The 15,595-nt window shown below is 43.5% G+C and overlaps 1 protein-coding gene and 1 non-coding gene across 2 annotated transcripts in view; both read left to right on the forward strand.

Moving 5' to 3' along the window:
• Positions 1-1,239: 1,239 nt before the first annotated feature.
• On the forward strand, positions 1,240-1,381 carry LOC122120462. Its single transcript, XR_006149700.1, has one exon. It is a non-coding gene; the product is annotated as a U4 spliceosomal RNA (small nuclear RNA).
• A 3,058-nt stretch (positions 1,382-4,439) lies between these two features.
• Positions 4,440-15,595, forward strand: part of Nufip2 (nuclear FMR1 interacting protein 2) — a 33,594-nt gene continuing 22,438 nt past the window's right edge. Inside the window, exons 1-2 of the mRNA XM_042692968.1 lie at positions 4,440-4,812; positions 12,349-14,070. Coding sequence (XP_042548902.1) covers positions 4,533-4,812; positions 12,349-14,070 — 2,002 coding nt within the window. The 5' untranslated portion in view covers positions 4,440-4,532. The remainder of the gene's footprint in view (positions 4,813-12,348; positions 14,071-15,595) is intronic.

Consider the following 15,595-nt stretch of genomic DNA (forward strand, 5'->3'; position numbering starts at 1 on the left):
AATGAAGAAAAAGATTTCATTGTTTTCATTTTCAAGTTCCCTCATAGTTTTTTAACTTAATTTGACATGTATTTTTACATTTGAATTATAGTGTCAATTTTTTTTATTATGTGACTATAACCTTTTAAAGTACCTATTAAAGTTACAACACATCTGAATAAGATTAATATTTTAAGTTTTTTTTTTTTTGTGTGTGTGTGTGTGTGGATCATGGGGCTTGAATTCTGGGCCTGGGCACTTGTCTCTCAGCTCTTCAGCTCAGGGCAAGTGCTCTGCCACTTGAACCACAACGCCACTTCTGGTTTTCTGGTGGTTTATTGGAGACTTACAGTGTTTCCTACTTGGGATGGCTTTGAATCTCGATCTTTAAATCTTAGCCTCCTGAGTAGCCAGGATTACAGGTGTGAGCCACTGGTGCCCGGCAGATTCAGGTTTTTGATAGCTTTCATTAAGAAAAGAAAGTGAAAAACATATAGCTCTTTGGCTGTGTAATGCAGGATTTTGTGTCTTCATTAGCTTTATAGTATATGTGTCTCTTAATATCAGATACATCTGCATGGTGGTTTGGTTTTGGTTTTGGTTTTTGCCAGTCCTGGGGCTTGAACTCAGGGCCTAGGAGTCTGTACCTGAGCCTCTGTGCTCAAGGCTAGTGCTCTACCACTTTATTCATAGCACCCCTTCCATTTTTTTTTTTTTTTTGAATAGTTAATTGGAGATAAGAGTCTCACAGACTTTACTGCCCAGGCTGGTTTTGAACTGTGATGCTGAGATCTCAGCCTCCTGTGTAGCTAGGATTACAGGCCTGAACCACTGGCACCCAACTTTATGGTGGATTTGACAGAGCTTCAGTGATTTTTAGAGATGTATTAAAATTTTAGCAATATATTACATTTTGATAGTGCTCGAAATACTTTTCTATTGTCTTTTGGTGCTATGATTAAACTCATAGCCTTGTGAATAATAAGCACAGCACACACTGTAATAACGTTATGCCCTTAGCATTTAGTAGTAAGAAAATTTTTTTTTATCCAGCTATATCTGGATGTAGTTCAATCTCTACTAAAACTTGGTGGTTTGTACATTACAGGCAAATATTTTGATTTCTTCATGTCTCAAGTTCCTCATTTGTAGGATGGGCTTAATATTTCAAATAAAATAAATTAATAAATAATAAAATACTTTTAGTTCCTGAGATATACTGAATACCCACTAAATGGGACCTATTAAGTTTGTATTGATAGCTTGGGCAGTGGCAGTATCATAGCCAATGAGGTTTATCTGAGGCACAATTATTATTGCTAATTGAAAACCTTCCCAATACCCTGCCATGATGCCTTGGAATATAATCGGCATTGGCAATTTTTGACAGTTGCTAAGGAGATTGAAAAAAAAAGATTATATTGATAGATAAAACAGTCTAACATTTAAGAACTTCCTATTATCCATTGTAAGCTCTCTCATTAACTGTAGGCAAAATACTAGAATGATTTTCAAAGGAATGTACAAATTAAGATCTTTAAAAGTGGGGCTGGGAAGGTGGCTCAGTGGTAGAGTGCTTGCCTTGCATGCATGAGGCCCTGGGTTCGATTCCTCAGCACCACATAAGCAAAAAGAAAAAAAGCCGGAAGTGGTGCTGTGGCTCAAGTGGTAGAGCGCTAGCCTTGAGCTGAAGAGTTCAGGCTCTAGGACCGGACCCCCCCCAAAAAAAATCTTTAAAAGTAACTAGACACAGTGGTATGTACCTATAATCCAGACTTCTTGGGAGAATCACTTAAACCCAGGAGTCTGAGAATAGCATGGGCAACACAGTGAAACCCCCCCATCTCAAAAACAAATAAACAAACAAAAACAACTACGATTAAAAAGAAAATCTGTCAATTGCATATGCCTGTAACTCTAGCACTTGTGAGGTAGAGAAAGGAGAGAATCACAGGTTCAAGGTTAGGCTGGGCTACATAGCAAGATCTTGACTCAAAAAATTAATTTCATTTTTAAAAATAAGCATTTTAGGACTGAGCTAGCTATGAATGCTTGCGTAGCTTGCACAAAGCCATAGGTTTGATTCCAAGCACTACCAAAAAAGGCTTTATTATAAAAGTTAGTAATTGTGTTACAGAACTTTCGTAAAACAGAGAAAAAAGAAAAGAGCATTTGTTAATTTTACCAGTTTTATGCTGTATTTCCTCCTTGTATTTTCTATCTAATGTAGATTATGTTTTGTAAAAAAAAATGTTTGACATTTTTATTTTTTTCATAGAGGTTTCGTATTAGATTGTTATTTTATTGGAAATTTCAAATGTATGACAAATCTCAAATATATTTTATGCAAAAATACTTTATTAAAGTCAAGTCAAAGAAAAGAAGTAGAGGTAAGTGTTTAACTGTTTTATTTCCTTTTTTTTTCTTCTTCTTATTTTTTGGTACTAAGGATGAACTCAGGACCCTGGGCTTGTTAGGCAAGCACTCTATACATCTCTTGCTCTTTTTACTTTATTTTTCAAATAGAATCTCCTTTTTATTCCCAGGAAGTCCTGCACCACACTCATTCTGTTTATGTTTCCTATCTACCTAGCTGGGATGACAGCTATGCAGTACCAAATATAGATTTATTGATTGAGATAAACTCCACTTGGGCTAGTTTTGAACTGGAATCCACCCAATCTCTGCTTCTACAGAAGCTGAGATTATAGGCATGTACCATCACACCTAGCTAAGCACAGTTTTTTTGTTGTTGACTTTCTTTGAAGTTCTCCTGTTGTAGGAATTTGAGTCACAGTTCAAACATTGTAAAATATGTATTGGGGAAATCACCCACATATCTATTATCAAATGGATAATCAAAATATGATACACATGAAATGGAATACATTTTAGTTTTAAAAAGAAATTCCATGAATGATAAACAAATGAATTTTAAAGACATTATGTGAAACAGGCAGTCAAAAAAGTAATAGCTGGGTGCTGGTGGCTCACGTCTGTAATCCTAGCTACTCAGGAGTCTGAGATCGGAGGAGTGCAGTTCAAAGCCAGCCTGGGCAGGATAGTCCTTGAGACTCTTATTTCCAATAAACCACGCAGAAAACCAGAAGAAAAAAAAAAAGGCAATATACTATTACTGTAACATTTAAATCACATGAAGTACCTAGAGAAAACAGGATGGAAGGGAAGGCAAGAGGAGTTTTCTTTTAATTGGTATGAAGGTTTGAGTTTTGTAAGATGGAAAAAGTTCTGAAGTTCAACAGTGATGATGGATGCACAGTAATATGGGTGTATTTAATGTTCCTTAACTGGACACGTAAAAATCTTGATGGTATATTTTTAATTTCTATTTTATAATTTTAGTTCCCCTCATATTAGAGAGATATACACATATTTAATAAATAAATAATAATGCAATAATAACAAAGAAAATCACTATCTAGCTCAAAAAATAATGTTTTATCACAGGAGTACCATTGTGTCCCTCGTTACAACCTTTCTTCTTCATAACCAAGACCAGGACACTAACATTTGCTTAAAAAAAAAAATCAGACTGTACAAAAAAAGTGTATTCATTACCTGGCTTACTGTAACCCCTCTCCAGGTCACCTTTATAATTAAAAAATCAGATTGTAATGTGATAAGACAATGCAAGAATATTTCTTAAATTTCGTTTTGTTAGTGGACAATAAACTTAAAAACTTTCAAGTGTTGTTTCTCCTTTTCCTTCACTCTTCAAACTCTTCTGGTTCCACAGTTGACCTCACCTGCAAAGTTTAATTAAAAAAAATCCTCAGTGTAGATTTTCATTCCTCCCTCTCTCTCTTGCCTCCAACTACAAAGAAACAATGATTTAAACCCTTTGTGCCCTTTTAGAAAATTACACAGATACCCCATTGTGGAACCCAATAATCCCTTCGTGGAAAGGAAGAGATTAGCATATGAATACAAAGCAAAATGAATCCAGAATACAAAATGATCTACTGAATTGTGAAGCTCTTGTATTCTTAAAAATGTATTTATTTCCTTTTTTCTTTTTGTATTGCCGCCCCTTTAGTGGTCTCAGGACTAAGGCAATTGAGTTTCCTCTCTGGTTACCCGGAAAAGGATTTAAAAAAAAAAAAAAAAAAGCCAACAGAGCCGGCTCCCAGCGCCCGTGGAATCTGCTACGCTCGACAGGAGCTAGCTTGCCGGCGAAGAGTGTAGAAAGTGCTGTTCGCAAACTGCGTGGTGAAGGAGAGAAAGCGACCAGAGAGAGAGCCATAATGCTGACGTTGAAGGCCCGGCCCTGTGAGGTTGCATAGGGTAAGTGGCGTTGGCCAGGAGGCAGCGGCGGAGGGGAAGGAAAGAGGATTTGGGTTGGGGGCGGGGCTTGCGGCACAGCGTGCCTCCTGATTGCTGGAGCTCGGCCGTCAATCTCACAGAATCGCTCGGTTAACCAGTGCTCTAGCGAGACGCGCTCAGCTATACTGAGAGAGCCCGGAGAAGTAGTCTCAGATCCTGACGGTGCAGCAGCCCGCAGCCTCAAGCCAGGGAGTCCCAGCCGCTTTTCAATGGAGGAGAAGCCCGGCCAGCCACAGCCTCAGCACCATCACAGCCACCACCATCCGCATCATCACCCCCAGCAGCAGCAACAACAGCAGTCGCACCACCACCACCATTATTATTTCTACAACCATAACCACAACCACCACCACCACCACCATCACCAGCAGCCTCATCAGTACCTGCAGCATGGAGCCGAGGGCAGTCCCAAGGCCCAGCCAAAGCCGCTGAAACATGACCAGAAACACACCCTCCAGCAGCACCAGGAAACGCCGAAGAAGAAAACAGGTCTGGGAGAGAAGACGAGTGGGGGAAGGGGCTTGGGGAAGGGGAGGGGGAAGGGGGCTGGGGGGGGGGGTGCTGAGGAGATGGGGGTGGGGCTTTCTGTGAAAAGCGTGGATGGGGTCGGGGCTTCTGTACCTCGCGGGAACCCGGGAGCACCCCCCCCTTTTCATCTTCCACCCCACCCCCAGTTCGGGCCCGGCCTTGGGGGTTGCAGCGCCTCTCCTTCCCCTCAGCATGGGAGAGGCCCAACCAGGCCGGCGTGACCTTCCCGGCCCCCACTCGGGCTGGAGGGAAACCCGCAGGCTCGGCCTCGGAAGTCGTATCTTAATACCCCTTCTCGGTTCACCTTCTGCCGCCTTGGAGTTGCCCTCATTTCGGGGTGCTGTGAGGCAGTGAACCTATCCCCCCCCCCTCCAAAAAAAAAAATCCCTCGAGGTGTAGGTAACTCAGGCAGGCCTAGGGAATCCCGGCTCGGGCGGTGTCGCGAGCCCCTCAGCAGACGCCGGGGCGTGGGGTAGGTGGGTCGAGCCGAGGACGCGTCCTCCCACAGCCGCCACCCCAGGCCCACCTGTGGCCTTGGGGTTCCCCCGTCTGAGGAGGTGGGGGCGGCTGGGACCCCTCGTCTCTCAGATTATCTCCGGCCCTGAATGCCTTTGTGGCGGACGTGGGGCTGGGGAAATGCCCTTCAGTCTGGTCCCCGAGCCGCCTCCTCAGGCCGGCGCCCCGGGCCCGCTCCCCCCGGAGCCGGCGCGGCTGGAATGTTCTCTCCTCCTCGCGGGGCCGCTTCCTGTCCGCCATGTTGGAAGCCGATTTCTGTCACCGACTCCGGCCCGCTGAGCGGGGGGAGGGGGGAGGAAGAGTGTCGAAGGGTACCCGGCGGCGGGGCGGAGCCGGTGACCCCCCCCCCTCCCGGACCCCCACCGCCCCACGCGAGCTCTCTCCACCTCCCCTCCCCGGCCCCACACTCCTTGCGGGGCGCCGCCGCCCCCAGTCCTGCCGCCGCCCCTCCCCCCGCCGGGTTGTGTAACCCGGTGGCGGCCGCGCGGCCCCGGGCGGGTCCCTGGGGTGAGGGGCGGGGGCGGTTGAGGTGGGGGAGGGAAGCGGCCACGAGGGGAGAGGCCTGCGCCCGGCCCCGCGCGCCGCCCGCCGCGTTTCCCGCTCCCGGGTGCGGCGGGAGGCGCCGGCGGTCGGGGCGGGGAGCCGGCCTCGAAGCGAGGCCGAGTGTGTGTGTGTGTGTGTGTGTGTTGGGGGCGGGGGGTGGGGGGGAAAGGACCGGGCGGCGGCCGGGGCCGGGGCCGGCGATCCTCCAGGGCAAGAGGGCCGGGGTGAGAGTTAACGGGGTCGGTGAGGGGATTCATTTTGGGTAGAGGCGGTGCCTGAGGCCGGGTGGGGTACCCAGCGGGAACCCAGCTCCCTGGTCACGAGTTTCTCTGCCACAGGAACCTCTTCTCCTGCCAGGTTCGTTCACGACTCCGCCTCTGAGGCTTTCAGTTGGGCCTTTTCCTTCCAGCAGCTCAATTTTCTTCAAAATGGGGGCAGGGGTGGGGGCACAAAACCAAAATCAAAACCCTGCTCCACCCGTCGCCCTACTGGACGGTGACCTGAGCATTGGGTAGTGTCTTTGTGGGGGACGATTGAACAAACGTTTGGACCGGGAATTCTTTCACCCCCCCCCCCCCCCCTTTCTTGTCCTTAAGGGTGAACTGAAGTGGCTCATCCATGAGGTTGGAATCACTACAGTATCTTGTATGGGACAAGGCTTTTTTCCATGTTGAAAATGAAAGGTGGCTCTTGCATTTTAAGCGGTACTAATTCTCAAACTATTACTTGCAATAAATATAGAGGGTACAAGTCATGTGAGGGAATGAGGTGAAGTTTATAGCGACGCATATTTTAAAGGAAATGTAAGAATGTTAAACCCAGCATGTCAGGAGAAAAACTGCTTTTCGGTGGCACACTTAATTTAACTTCACTGAAATTGGAATGTTGAATTTTTTTCATTTGGGGAGTGATTGTATGGAATAGAAGTCAGCAAATAAACCTGTGAAGTGTTTAATCATAAGGACTTGGTAATTTTTATGGTACAACCATATTGCATTATGGTTGTTTGGAATATTTTACCGTTCAGATTTTAAAATGCTGTTATGATAGTCCTGTAGGATTCCACTACATGTAGAAACAACCTCTGAAGTATTCAAGGTGGCATACTTCAAAATACTGTCTTACTCTGGAATAAAAAAAATTAGGGGGAACTGGATTTAGCAATTATGAGAATGTAAACAATTCAGCTGGAGCAGTTTTTCATGGGTGGTTTGGTCATACAGTTCTTTTGCTTCAGTATGTACAATTTTAGTAACCAAAACTTCAGAATATTTTTGAAACATTTGTACTATGTCGTGTGAGCTTTTGAAGACCCATTACATTACTCAAAACTCCAGAGGAACTGATTTTGTTTTTTCCCAAATGAGGGTGCAGTAGCCAAATGGGTTGAGTAATTTCAGTTTCTAATCCAAAACTAGATTTATCAGGACCACAGTTTTGCTGAAGTACGATTAGCATGGCACCTTAATAAAAGTACTAGAAATGCTATAATATTACATTTTTCTTACATACCTATGCTTAAAAGGTATCTCTAGGTGTCGTGGGAAAAAGTTTAGTAGTTAAATGAGTTTTGTTTTGTTTTGTTTTTTTTTTGGTCACTAAAACTTTGGAGTTGGAATATGGTGGTTCAAGGTTTGGGGAGTTTTTCCTTTCTCCTACTAGGAATTTAACCCAGGGTCTTGTGCATACCAGACAAACACTGTACTCACTTGGTAGGCTTGGCTTCAATTTAGGATCCTGTCTCCGTTTCTGGGGTTGCTGGAATTGCAGGTGTGGACTCTTACACTTTACCTGAGCTTATTCTAGTTAACTTAGAATTCTTTGATTCAACTAATTTGGACCTTTTTTTATATGTAAGATTGATGGCTCACCTGTAATTAAGATATGAAAATGATGAGTAATGAGCTAGAGTGTATAAACATCTGTTTAACCTGTTAACCTGTTAGCGTATTAAGCGGGATAGATAGTTCTTGTCTTTGGTCCAGAGTTGCACAATAGTGGTTACATACAGAGCTGTTAAAAAATACTTGAGACAAGCCCTGGTCATAGGGCTCACGGCTGTAATCCTACTCAGGAGGCTGAGATCTGAGGATCGTAGTTCAAAGCCCAAGCAGAAAAGTCCTTGAGACTCTATCTCCAATCAATCACCAGAAAACAGGAAGTGGAGCTATGGCTCAAAGTAGTAGAGCACTAGCCTTAAGCAAAAGTTCAGGGACAGCACCCAGGCCCCTGAGTTCAAGTCCCAGGACTAACCAAAAAACATTGAGAAAGTTCTATATAGGTACATTCTGCCTTTCTAAAGAAATTTTTTTTCCAGAAAACATCCTAAACACTGATCTCTTCCCTTTCATAGAACTTTTTCCACCAAAACTTTGGGTTGACTTTCATAGCTTTTCAGCTACTGAAAATAGGAATGTATAGAAGTTAAGAACTTTATAAAATACACTCTCATGGTAAAGTTTTGTGCTGTTCTATTGCAAGAAGAATGATTGGAATGTGGGGTTGGGGGGAGGGTGGTTGGTCATGGGGCTTGAACTCTGGGATTGGGCACTGACCCTGTGCTCTTCTGCTCAAGGTGAGCCTTCTACCACTTGAGCTACAGCTCCACTTCCGGTTTTCTGGTGGTTAATTGGAGATAAGAGTTCCACAGACTTTTCCTGCCCAGGCTGGCTATAAAACTCCATCCTCAGATCTCAGCCTCCTGAGTAGCTAGGATTACAGCCGTGAGCCACCAGCACCAGGCCAGTTTTTGTTTTTTTGGAGGCTTAAAATCAGGGTCTGGGTACTGGCCCTGAGCTTTTGTGCTCAAGGCTAGTACTCTACCACTGGAGCTGCAGTTCTGCTTTCAGGGTTTGTTTTGGTGGTTAATTGGATATGAGATTCTCATGGGCCAGATGCTGGTGGCTCATACTTGTAATCCTAACTACTCTAGAGGCTGAGATCTGAGGATTGCAGTTCAAAGCCAGCCAGGGCAGAAAAGTCTGTTGAGACTCATCTCTAATAAACTACTAAGAAAAAGCCGGAAGTGGTGATGTGGCTTAATGTGGTAGAGTAATAGCCTGGAGCACAAAAGAGGCTCAGGAACAGAGCAGCAAAAAAAAAAAAAGTCTTGTGGACTTTCCTGCCCTGTCTAGCTTCAAACCTGGAGCCTCAGATCTCAGCCTCCTGAGTAGCTAGGGTTATAAGTAAGATACAGCTACCCAGCTAATTTTATTTTTTTAGTAGTACTGAGGGTAGCAAGTATACTTGCTAGCCAAGTGCTCTATCCTTTGAGCCATGATTCCCAGCCCTTTAGTTATTTTTGGATGGGGCCTTTTGTTTTTGCTTGAAGCATGTCACAGACTACAGTTCTTCTGTAGGACTTCTCATAGTTAGGCTCTCAAGTGAGTACCACCACACCCCACTTTTTTTGCTGCTGTGCCTCAGATTCTTCCAATCTCTGGTTCCCAAGTTGCTGGGATTATAGGTGTGAGCCTCTACCACTCTTGGTACATAGTGTTTTAAAAGAATTATTTTCTGGAAACTCTTACTCTTCATGAGATATCTTTAACTGCTTGAGTATTTTTTCCTTTTCTCTGATGTAAAATGAGTGACAAAATTTTAGTAAACCCTTATAAATCTTCCCAGTTGTTTCCTATTTTAAAACAATGGTACTCAAAAGAATATCCCTTATTACTCTTAACATGGAGAATACCAAAGAGCCTTTTGATTTACATTGATAATTGGGATTGATCATATAAGAAATTAAAGACTGTTGTGTATACATGCATATATGTATGCACAGAGAAGTCCACAAGACTCCTTAACCAGCAAAGAGGCTGGAATGGAGGTGTGATTCAAGTGGTAAGCACCACCTGATCAAAAAGGCTGAGAGCACAGGCTGAGTTTAAGCCCTAGTCTTGCTACCAAAAAAATGTGTTTTTTAGCTTTCACAGCTGAGAAGTCTAAAAGCATTAATGAAGGTGGTAAAGGCTACTAATTTGTATTCTTTTTTTTTGGGGGGGGGGGGTCCAGTCGTGGGGCCTGAACTCTGGGCCTGAGCGCTGTCCCTCAGCTCTTCAGCTCAAGGCTAGCGCTCTACCACTTGAGCCACAGTGCCACTTCCCGCTTTTTTCTTTTTGCTTATGTGGTGCTGAGGAATCGAACCCAGGGCCTCAGGCATGCAAGGCAAGCACTCTACCACTGAGCCACCTTCCCAGCCCCCTAATTTATATTCTTGTTGAATCTCTATTTATGACCTATGAAAAAGTTCCTTAAATGTGTATCTGACTTGACTAGGGTACGTTTGTATACTTTTCACAGAAAGGTGAACTAGTAAAAAAGTTGAAAAGGTTGTTTGACCATATTAAATTGCCTGTTGTAGTAATAGAAGTATTCTTTCTCCTTCCTTCCTTCCTCCCTCCCTCCCTCCCTCCCCCTTCCCTCCCCCCTCCCTCCCTCCCTCTTTCTTTCTTTCTTTCTCCCCCCCCCCCCTTTTTCTTTCTTTTGCCAGTCCTGGGGCCTTGGCACTGTCCTTGAGCTGCTTTTGCTCAAGGCTAGCACTCTACTACTTGAGCCACAGAGCCATGTCCAGCTTTTTCTGTGTATGTGGTACTGAGGAATAGAACCCAGGTCTTCGTGCATGTTAGGCAAGCAATCTACCACTAAGCCACATTCCCAGCCCTGTAATAGAACTATTTATGGTAGCTGAACTTTATACCACAACTCTTGAAAATTCAGTTCTTTTCATTGTAGTTTTGTTAGTATTTTCTCACTGATTTTTTTTTAAATAGGAAGTGATAAGAAGCATAGTAGTGGCAAATTGTATAGCTGTTATAGTAAGATTTCAAATATACTAGAGTTAAAATTCCTAATAATATTTAGAGACATTGATGCACAACCATTTGTTTCATGTATTAAAAATACAGTCTAGGGGCTGAGAATGTGGCTTAGTGGTAGAGTGCTTGCTTAGTATGCATGAAGCCCTGGGTTTGATTCCTCAGTACCACATAAACAGAAAAAGCTGGAAGTGGCATAGTGGCTCAAGGCTCGCACGCTGCTCCTTGAGCTAAAGAAGCTCAAGGACAGTGCCGTGGCCCTGAGTTCAACCCCCAGGACTGACCTCCCCACAACCCCCTCTCCAAATGTGTGTGTGTGTGTGTGTGTGTGTGTGTTGTGTGTGTGTGTGTGTGTGTGTGTGTGTGTGTGTGTGTGTGTGTGGTTTATGTCAGAATGAGTGTTAGAAAAAGTTAATTGTTTGAGATTTGATAGAAACAATGGAAGCTTGACCATTTATGGTTTCATAGAAATTATGTACGTACTTAATTTCCTTTTTTCTTTTAATACTTACATAAGTAAAACTTGGGTTTGGCCAAGAGGGTAGCACTGAGTTCTTTACATGATGCTGAGGAATCAAACCCAGGGCCTCATGGATGCCACTAAGCCATACCCTCAGCCCCAACACTATTAATTACAAAGAAAATTTTGTAATGGCTTTTGTGGCATCTTTGGATACATTAGATGTACAGATATTAATGGCATACTGCTTATTAAAAAGACATGGCTTGCTGGGCACCGGTGGCTCACGCCTGTAATACTAGCTACTCAGGAGGCTGAGATCTGAGGATCTCAGTTCAAAGCCAGCCCTGGCAGGAAAGTCCGTGAAACTCTTATCTCCACTAAACAAACCACTAGAAACCCGGAAGTGGCGCTGTAGCTCAAGTGGTAGAGCACTTGCCTTGAGCTGAAGAGCTGAGGGACAGCGCTCAGGCCCAGAGTTCAAGCCCCACAACCAAAAAATAAAAATAAAAAGATATGGCTCGTACCTGTAATCCTGAGGATCTTGGTTCAAAGTCAGGTTGGGCAGGGAAGTCCAGGAGACTTCTATCTTTAAACGACTCAAAAGGCAGGAAGTAGTGTTGTTTCAAGTGGTAGAACACTAGACTTGAGCAGAAGCAGCTCAGGACAGCTTTGAGGCCCTGAGCTCATGCCCAGGACTAGCAAAACAAAAGAAAACAAAAAAAACGCATGTTTGAGCCAGGTGCTGATGGCTCACACCTGTTATTCTATAACTGCTCAAGAGGCTGAGATGTGAGGATTCCTGTTTGAAGCCAGCCTGGAGTGGAAAGTCCATGAGACTCTTAGCTCCAGTTAACCAGCAGAAAACCAGAAGTAGAGCTGTGTGATTGCTAGCCTTGAGCAGAAAAGCTCAGTAACAGTGCCTATGCTCTGAGTTCAAGTCCCCACAACCAAAAGAAGGTTATGTTTACTTTGATGGTTTGAATCATGGCTTGCTCCTGCCCCTTTTCCTAGCAATAGATGTTGAGTCCTGATCTATGAATTGGGGCTGACGAGTTTCTTTTGTAGAGGTTGAAAAAAATAGGTTACAGCCTTCAAATGTTAAGTATTACTATAAGTTAAATTTTGTGATTTTTGAAATCTTTCTTTTTCTTCCCACAGGCTATGGTGAAATAAATGGTAATGCCGGAGAAAGAGAAATATCTTTAAAAAGCCTCAGTTCTGATGATGCTGCCAATCCTATTTCCAGAGTCCTCAATGGCAACCAGCAAGTTGTAGACACTAGCCTGAAGCAGACTGTGAAGGCTGGTACCTTTGGAAAAGCAGGAATTAAAACCAAGAATTTCATTCAGAAAAACAGCATGGACAAAAAGAATGGGAAATCTTATGAAAATAAATCTGGAGAGAACCAGTCTGTAGATAAGACCGATGCTATAGCAATTCCAAATGGTGTTATAACAAATAATTCAGGCTATATTACTAATGGTTATATGGGTAAAGGAGCAGATAATGATGGTAGTGGGTCTGAGAGTGGATATACCACTCCTAAAAAAAGGAAAGCTAGGCGCAATAGTGCCAAGGGTTGTGAAAACCTTAATTTAGTACAGGACAAAATAATGCAACAAGAGACTAGTGTCACAACCTTGAAACAGGGACTTGAAACTTTCAAGCCTGATTATAGTGAACAAAAGGGAAATCGAGTAGATGGTTCAAAGCCCATTTGGAAGTATGAAACTGGGCCTGGAGGAACAAGCCGGGGAAAACCTGCTATGGGTGATTTGCTTCGTAAAAGCTCAGATATTAAACCTGGTATGAGCAGTAAAAAGTTTGATGATCGGCCCAAAGGAAAGCATGCTTCAGCTGCTGCCTCCAAAGAAGACTCATGGACCCTGTTTAAACCACCTCCAGTTTTTCCAGTGGACAATAGTAGTGCTAAAATAGTTCCTAAAATAAGTTATGCAAGCAAAGTTAAGGAAAACCTCAACAAAACTATTCAGAACTCTTCTGTGTCACCATCTTCATCATCATCCTCTTCATCATCTACTGGGGAAACTCAGACCCAGTCTTCGAGTCGGTTATCCCAAGTCCCTATGTCAGCGTTGAAATCTGTTACTTCTGCCAACTTTTCTAATGGGCCTGTTTTAGCAGGGACTGATACAAATTTGTATCCAGGGGCTCAGCCACTGCTAACTACTGCTGCTAATACTCTAACACCCATCTCTTCTGGAACTGATTCAGTTCTCCAGGACATGAGTCTAACTTCAGCAGCTGTTGAACAAATTAAGTCTAGCCTTTTTATCTACCCTTCAAATATGCAAACTGTGCTGTTGAGCACAGCACAAGTGGATCTGCCCTCTCAGACAGATCAGCAAAACCTGGGGGATATCTTCCAGAATCAATGGGGTTTATCATTTATAAATGAGCCCAGTGCTGGCCCTGAGACTGTTATTGGAAAATCATCAGATCATAAAGTGATGGAGGTGACATTTCAAGGAGAATATCCTGCCAGTTTGGTTTCACAGGGTGCTGATATAATCCCCTCAGGAACTGAGCATCCTGTGTTTCCCAAGGCTTATGAGCTGGAGAAACGGACTAGTCCTCAAGTTCTGGGTAGCATTCTGAAACCTGGGACTACTAATGAGAGTGGAGCCTTATCCTTGGAATCCAGTCATATAGGTGACCTGCAAAAAGCAGACACCAGTAGTCAAGGTGCTTTAGTGTTTCTCTCAAAGGACTACGAGATAGAAAATCAAAATCCTCTGGCCTCTCCTACGAACACTTCGTTAGGCTCTGCCAAAGAACAGAAATACCAGAGAGGCCTAGAAAGGAATGATAGCTGGGGTTCTTTTGACCCGAGGGCTGCTATTGTATATCACACTAAAGGTAACTCATTTTTTATTCAAAAATTCTTACTGACCAACTTTTATATACATACATATATATATTTTTTTTTTTTTAAATACACACACATATGCTTGTTTGCAAAAAAAATTGAGATTCTTTATTTCAGAGCTTAGTTGAGAATGAGTATAGATAAATAGCTTCAAGGTCTTTAGAAATAGTATATAAGTTTAGAAGAAATGTTCAGGATTTCAGTGTGAAGGTATTTCTTTTTATAATTGACCTTGTGGTTCAAAGACTAAAGGGATATGTATGTGAAATCTGGAGACTTGCCTAGAGGTATGACCTTATTTCTCTTGAATTCTGGTAACTTATTTTGTTAGTGAAGTGTTTAATAGTTGTAATTTGAGGAGTCCAAAACATGGTTAACGCGAAAGTAATTTAGTCAGCATAGTAGAGATCAGGCTCTTTGAATTTGCTTTTATAGTCCCAAAGTCTTATAAAAAAGGAAATGATGCTAAATGTGTGGTGTCCTAGCTACTTGGGAATCTGAGGCAAAATGATTTTTTCAGCCTGGGAGTTGGGAGGCCAGTAGTAGCCCATGTATTGTTTTGTTGTTTTTTTTTTTTTTTTGGTCGGCCATGGGGCTTGAACTCTGGGGCCTGGGCGCTGTCCCTCAGCTCTTCAGCTCAAGGCGAGCACTCTACCACTTGAGCTACAGCGCTACTTCCGGTTTTCTGGTGATTTATTGGAGATAGGAGTCTCACGGTCTCTCCTGCCAGGGCTGGCTTTGAACCGCGATCCTCAGATCTCAGCCTCCTGAGTAGCTAGGATTACAGGCGTGAGCCACCAGTGCCTGGCGCCCATGTAATTTTTTTTTTTTTAATCAAATCTTTTGAGTTGCATACTAATATATCTTTGTTAGAATATGACTTATTTGTATCAGGTAAAAACTTGACTGGCATAACTAAATCCTTAGCAAGTAGGAGATTTTCTGTTTTTTTTTTTTTTGGGGGGGTCCGGTCGTGGGGCCTGAACCTGAACTCGGCCTGGGCACTGTCCCTCAGCTCTTCAGCTCAAGGCTAGCGCTCTACCACTTGAGCCACAGCGCCACTTCCGGCTTTTTTCTTTTTTGCTTATGTGGTGCTGAGGAATCGAACCCAGGGCCTCATGCATACAAGGTAAGCGCTCTACCTCTGAGCCACTTTCACAGCCCCGTAGGAGATTTTCTGTATCCCAATTTATTGTTATCCTTCCTTAACAAAGCCACACTAATATGTGCATATATACTCAATTTGTACTGTATATGCTCATTTAAGTAGTAACTGGAACTACAAGAAAGGGAGAAGATTGATTGTAGGGAAGAGTTAATGACTTTGCTGGATGGTGGTGGCTCACGCCTGTAATCCTAACTATTCAGCAGGTTGAGATCTGAGGATCTAGCTAGCCTGGTAGGAAAGTCTGGGAGACTCTTAACGCCAATTAACCACTGGAAAAATTGAAGTGATTCTGTGGCTCAAGGTGGTAGAGTGCTAGCCTTGAGCAAAAAAGCTGAGTCAGCACCCAG

The sequence above is a fragment of the Dipodomys spectabilis genome, unplaced genomic scaffold (genome assembly GCF_019054845.1).
Source record: "Dipodomys spectabilis isolate Male_0828 unplaced genomic scaffold, ASM1905484v1 ptg000004l, whole genome shotgun sequence".
Classification (NCBI taxonomy): Eukaryota; Metazoa; Chordata; class Mammalia; order Rodentia; family Heteromyidae; genus Dipodomys; species Dipodomys spectabilis.